At 38.7% G+C, this 6,302-nt stretch overlaps 1 protein-coding gene across 1 annotated transcript in view; it reads right to left on the bottom strand.

The window, feature by feature from the left end:
• Nucleotides 1-5,042: 5,042 nt before the first annotated feature.
• The window catches only part of LOC120050277 (kelch-like protein 34), a 1,994-nt gene continuing 734 nt past the window's right edge, over nt 5,043-6,302 (bottom strand). The window contains exon 1 of the mRNA XM_038996855.1: nt 5,043-6,302. This exon is cut by the window's right edge and continues 734 nt beyond it. Coding sequence (XP_038852783.1) covers nt 5,154-6,302 — 1,149 coding nt within the window. The 3' untranslated portion in view covers nt 5,043-5,153.

The following is a 6,302-nucleotide window of genomic DNA, read 5'->3' as shown; positions in this document are numbered from 1 at the left end:
TACTTAAGTAAGGCATGTTAGGTTACCATGTTTCCTATGTACTGTAGGCCATGTTTACTTGTCAGACTGCACAGTAACCTCAAACATATCCATTTTGAAATAATTATTAATTAATTGTTTACTAATTGTTTAATTATTAAAGGCTCTTTTCTCTGTGCTGGAGTTCTTTCAGAATAAAGTAGGCTAATGAAGGCTAATGAAGGCTAATGAAGGCTAATGAAGGCAACAAATCGTTGCTTACTGAAACTGATTTGAATGAACTATTTCAGCACCATTTCAGGCTGTTCTGAGACAAGCAAGATTACTTAATAAACGTAAACATTTTAAAAGTTTTTTTTATCGAATTCAATAATATATTTGTACCACTGTAGATGTTGAGGTCAATCAGAGTTGAGTCCTATTGTAAAGAGTAGCCTGAAGGCCAAAATTGGCAAACTTGCAATTTATGCAATGCTTAATAATCTAAAACCAGATTTACAAAAAAAATGCATCAACCCCTACAAATATATGAATGTATTATTTAACCCTGCATTATAAAATGTATTAAAGCCCTTTAGATATTAATTTATAATCCTCTAAATTTAATTAGATCTACTACTGTACAAGGATATTTGATTGATCTGCCAGTATTTTCATTTAGGGATTCCGGTAAACTCTTTGATGTTTCCTTTTAGGTGTCCTATCAATTGTTATTGGATTATTCACCATGGCAATCAACAAAATGTATTTTTTAGTTCGGTTGGCATGTTTGCAGAATTCACAGCCTGCTACGCTTGTGAAAAACAAAATGCCTCCAGTTGTCCATCACTACTGTAAATAAAAACCCAGAATATCTAAGGGGCTTTTATATAATTATAATGTATATATATTATTGTATATATGTATTATTATTATTATTATGTATATACTATATATATATATATATATATAATTATAATGTATATATATTATTGTATATATGTATTATTATGTATATATTATATATATATATATAATTATAATGTATAATATATATTATACTAATAATAATAATAATAATTGTTGGATAACAGATCGGCTCTCAGAACTCATTAACCTCTAACACCTCCCAAACCCGGATCCGGGAGCACCCCCATCAGTAGAAAAGCTACTAGCATAGCCTAGCATAGCGTCACAAGTAAATACTAGCATCTAAATATCATTAAATCACAAGTCCAAGACACCAGATGAAAGATACACTTCTTGTGAATCCAGCCACCATTTCTGATTTTTAAAATGTTTTACAGGGAAGACACAATATGTAAATCTATTAGCTAACCACGTTAGCAAAAGACACCGTTTTTCTTACTCCACCATTTTTTCACTCCATCAGTAGCTATCACCAATTCGACCAAATAAAGATATAAATAGCCACTAACCAAGAAAAAACTTCATCAGATGACAGTCTGATAACATATTTATTGTATAGCATATGTTTTGTTAGAAAAATGTGCATATTTCAGGTATAAATCATAGTTTACCATTGCAGCCACCATCACAACTCGACTAGAATAACTACAGAGAGCAACGTGTATTACCTAATTACTCATCATAAAACATTTCTTAAAAATACACAGCGTGCAGCAATTGAAAGACACAGATCTTGTGAATCCAGACAATATTTCAGATTTTTTAAGTGTTTTACAGCGAAAACACAATATATCGTTATATTAGCATACCACATGTGCAAACATCACCCCAGCATTGATTCAAGGCAAAAAGAGCGATAACGTTATCACCACCAAAATATATAAATTTTTTCACTAACCTTCTCAGAATTCTTCCGATGACACTCCTGTAACATCATATTACACAATACATATAGAGTTTGTTCAAAAATGTGCATATTTAGCGGCACAAATCGTGCTTATACAATGAAAAAAGTGTCCAACTACTCAAGCAATCTGTCCGGCGCCATCTTGGAAAGACACCTATTTTTATCGAAAACTATTCATAAACTTGACTAAAAAAATACAGGTTGGACAGCAATTGAAAGACAAATTAGTTCTTAATGCAATCGCTGAATTACATTTTTAAAATTATCCTTACTGCGCAATACAGGGTGCGCTAAAGCGAAGCTACCCAAAAATTAATGGCGGGTTATGCATTTAACATTTTTCAACAGAACAACGATTTATCAGCATAAATAGTTCTTACTTTTAGAAGAACTCCCATCAGAATCTTGGGAAAGGTGTCCTTTGTCCAGAACCATCGTCTTTTGGTCGAAAGATGTCCTCTTGTCCTGTCGAAATGGCCACTAACGTTCGGCATGTACCGGAAAAGTGTCCAACTCTTGAAAGTGCGTCACAAAGAAATGCCAGAAAATCGCAATAAACTGCTATAAACTGCTATAAGTCGGTTTAAATTAACTACCTTATGATGTCTTTAACAACTATAACGAATAAAAACAAGACCGGAGATATAGAACTGGCTAAACCAAAGCTTGGAAGGAGGCCAGTCCGACGTCCATTGTGCGTCAGGCGCACGGTTGAAAAGACAGGTACTTCCGCTCCAGGATCTTATATAAGGTCCCAGATTGCGCAATCGACTCCATTCAAATTGTCACCACTTACTGACATCTAGAGGAAGGCGTATGCAGTGTTTGTAGCCCCACAGCGTTCACAGGGACTTATAAACTGACCTGGGAACAGGGACCAAATCTCACTCCCTGGCAGGAAAAGTGCTGCAGAATGAGTTCTGTTTCACTCAGAGACATAATTCAAACGGTTTTAGAAACTAGAGAGTGTTTTCTATCCAATAGTAATAATAATATGCATATTGTACGAGCAAGAATTGAGTACGAGGCAGTTTAATTTGGGGACCAATTTTTCCAAGATCGAAATAGCACCCCCCATAGGCTCAAGAAGTTTTAAGCAGAACTGTTGAAATAAAGATCAAACAGAACAGTACTGATGATGGATGCATTTGTAGGATTTGTGCAGAGTATTATAACGGTCTGCCCTTCCAATTACAATAAATGCAGTAAAGAGGTCAATGGAACGCAGACCGTGGGGATTGATTCAACAAATCTGATATAACAAAGTGGATGGTTGTCAAATGAACATTGCAGAATAAAATATCTCCACCAATAAATAAGCACACAAACTGTAACAAATGTAACAAAACACAAATGTAGGACGCTGATCTATCGGACTGACGTTTTCTAAAATTAGGCACAGTGGGCTTTTGGTTTCTCACCCTCTAAAAACAGAAATAAATCATTCTAAACGGCTTTAGAGTGATACTGTAGCCCCTCTATATCAAGTGATTTTCTGAAACACGGAGTCCTTCTTTGCTGATGTGAAGAAGAAACGGAATGAAAGAGTCCATGTCAACATGAAGCTGAGTGACTCACTAATTCATGGCTTTGGATCAAAATAAATAAGAGTCCAGCGATGATTTATCAGCATTATTTCTGACATTGTGGCATTTAAAGCATATTGAAAATACAAGCCACCTCTTAATGAGTTCCGGCATTTATAATTATATAAATGCCTCTTAAATATTCTCACAGACCAGATTTGCCCTAACAAAAAACACCCCATAGATATTAATTTAGAATTAATTGATCTGCCTGATCTGAATTGATCTGAACTGATCTGAATTGATCTGCCAGTATTTTCATATAAAAGCCGCCCCTTAATGAGTTCCGAGAGCTGTGTAATACCAATTATTATTGGATTATTCACTCGTAAATGGTTTTGGATTAAAACAAATAAGTACCAACATTCTTTCTGACGGTCTTTAATTAATAAATACATGTTTTTACTGTTTTGACCAAGTTTATCTGCCCATGTTGGGTGTGTTCAATTATTTGTGACATTGTGACATTTAAAGCGTATTGAAGAAAGAATCCGCCTCTTAATGAGTTCCGAGAGCTGCTCTGTTATCCAACGATTAGTTTAATAAACTGTAGGTGTGAAAATCCACCCAACTTGCAATGTATTCAATGCTTAAGTACTCTAAAGTTTTACACAGTATATGTTCATCAACATCTTTATGCTTTCGTTAATAAAATAACGATAAAAAAGACTTTCAAAATGCAGATGTTTATTTCCACTACATCTCAGCTACATTTTAGTACTTTCACCCAGATCCACAACCACTGGCAAAACCTTGCTGAGATGATCAATGTATTTGTTGCATTGTTGTATCGTCAGTTTCTCAAGCCAAAACGTCTTCATGGCCTTCACCAGTTCATCTTTGCTTGTAGGCTTGGCAGAGTTACAGATGAATTTTTCAGAATAAAGTAGGCTAATGAAGGCAACAAATAGTTGCTTACTGGAACACCCAAAGTCATCCAATTGTTATAATAGGATTTGAAGCAATAGCCTACCCGCGTGTGGTCAACTATTTCAACAGTGTTTCGTGCTGCTCTGAGCAGGGGACTGGTCCTGGGGACTGGTCTTGGTAAATCAATGAGATTTAAATTTTCACTGAATCTCCGTTTGGGTATTGGTTAGCCTCCAATTAGGGTGTGGAAATGTTACGATTATTTTCCTCTTCACTCGCAGTCACTTAGTGCAGCGTTGTACAGCACCATATTTTCCTAATGGAAACCCTGAGGGTTTCGTTTTTCATTTTTCTTGGAATAGAAACACCATAATATTAATCAAATCAATTAAGCTAAATCAATCACATATACTATGTTCTTACAAAAAAAAATGTTCTTACAAAAAAACAATTCTCTAGTCCAGCCAATATTAATACAGTCAAATGCTTCTCTAAGATTCCCTCTGGTGGTCAAACTAGTACAACCTAGCATTAATGGCAACAATGGCTAACGTGCAATAACAACGCAACTTTTAAAGGAAGAACCACTGTAGCCATGTTATTTTCTACTCCCTGTATATAGCCATGTTATATTCTACTCCCTGTATATAGCCATGTTATATTCTACTCCCTGTATATAGCCATGTTATTTTCTACTTCCTGTATATAGCCATGTTATATTCTACTCCCTGTATATAGCCATGTTATATTCTACTCCCTGTATATAGCCATGTTATTTTCTACTTCCTGTATATAGCCATGTTATATTCTACTTCCTGTATATGGCCATGTTATTTTTTACTCCCTGTATATGGCCATGTTATATTCTACTCCCTGTATATTGTGTTCCAGTCAGATGTGTGTTAGTCTGACAGAGCCATCACAACACATTGTGTTCCAGTCAGAGGAGTGTGTAGCTGACAGATCTCGGCCCAACGGTCTCTCTCTGTGTCATATTCTAGAACACTTGCTACGCTCACTTCCTGTCCATCCCTCCATTTCCTGCCTCCGAACAGCAGCAGCCTCCCATTTGCTGTTGCCACCAGTCCGTAGTCAAACGAGCCAATGAGTACTGGGTGTAGGCGTGTCCACTGGTCAGCGAGTGAGTCATATCGCTCAATATCGCAGTAGTGCTCGTACATTCCTAGTAACGCGTAGACACATCCGGCAACAGTTGCCATGCGGTGACCGAAACGGCCAATGGACATCGGTGCTCGCTTCTCCCAAACTCCACCCCTAGCAACCATATCTAGGAAGAGGACCTCACAGTTGCCCTGATTACCCTCCTGGCTACTGACCTGTGTACGGGCCTGGTTGCCATGGCTACCACCAGACATTAGGATTCCAGTTCCCAGGGTGACCGAGGCGTGGCCATAAAGGGGGCGGGGCAGAGAAATCCCTCTCCTCCAATGGCCTGCTGCCATGTCATAGAACTCCACTGAGGCCAGGCAGGAGTGTGTGTCTGAGTGTGTGTGTGTTCCCCCTATAGTGTAGATGACATGGTCTACAACACAGCAGCTGAACTGTGATCTCCTCTCCAGCATGGGGTCCGCTTCCTCCCAGCATGCAAAGCGAGGATCGTACCGCCACACACGATTAGTTGTCGTCATAGTAACAGACTTCCCTTCACCCCCCTCTGCTCCGCCCTTCACCTCTTCTCCTCCAATTACAAACAGGAACCCCCCGACGCAGCACACACAGTGGTTCTTCAGTCGTCTTGGGAGACCAGCGCTCAATGATGACCACTTCCTGTCTCTAAGGTCGAAGGTGAGTACCTGCTGCTGCGGCCAATCAGTGCTGGGCCCGCCCCCCACCAGGAGCACGTGGTTGGCTGCTGCTCTGAGGGAGGAGTGTCGGCTCTGTCTTATTGGTCTAGCTGAGCCCAGCCAATGATACTCCAGCGCCTGCGTCACCTTACTCCTCATCAGGGGGGTGTTCATGTTGGTGTGGGCAGAGCTTAGTGTTGTGATGTCAGAGGGAGTAACCAATCCAAAACGGAGTCGGCTGAGCAG

The sequence above is a fragment of the Salvelinus namaycush genome, chromosome 7 (genome assembly GCF_016432855.1).
Source record: "Salvelinus namaycush isolate Seneca chromosome 7, SaNama_1.0, whole genome shotgun sequence".
Lineage (NCBI taxonomy): Eukaryota > Metazoa > Chordata > Actinopteri > Salmoniformes > Salmonidae > Salvelinus > Salvelinus namaycush.
This window is presented reverse-complemented; position numbering and strand designations above follow the sequence as displayed.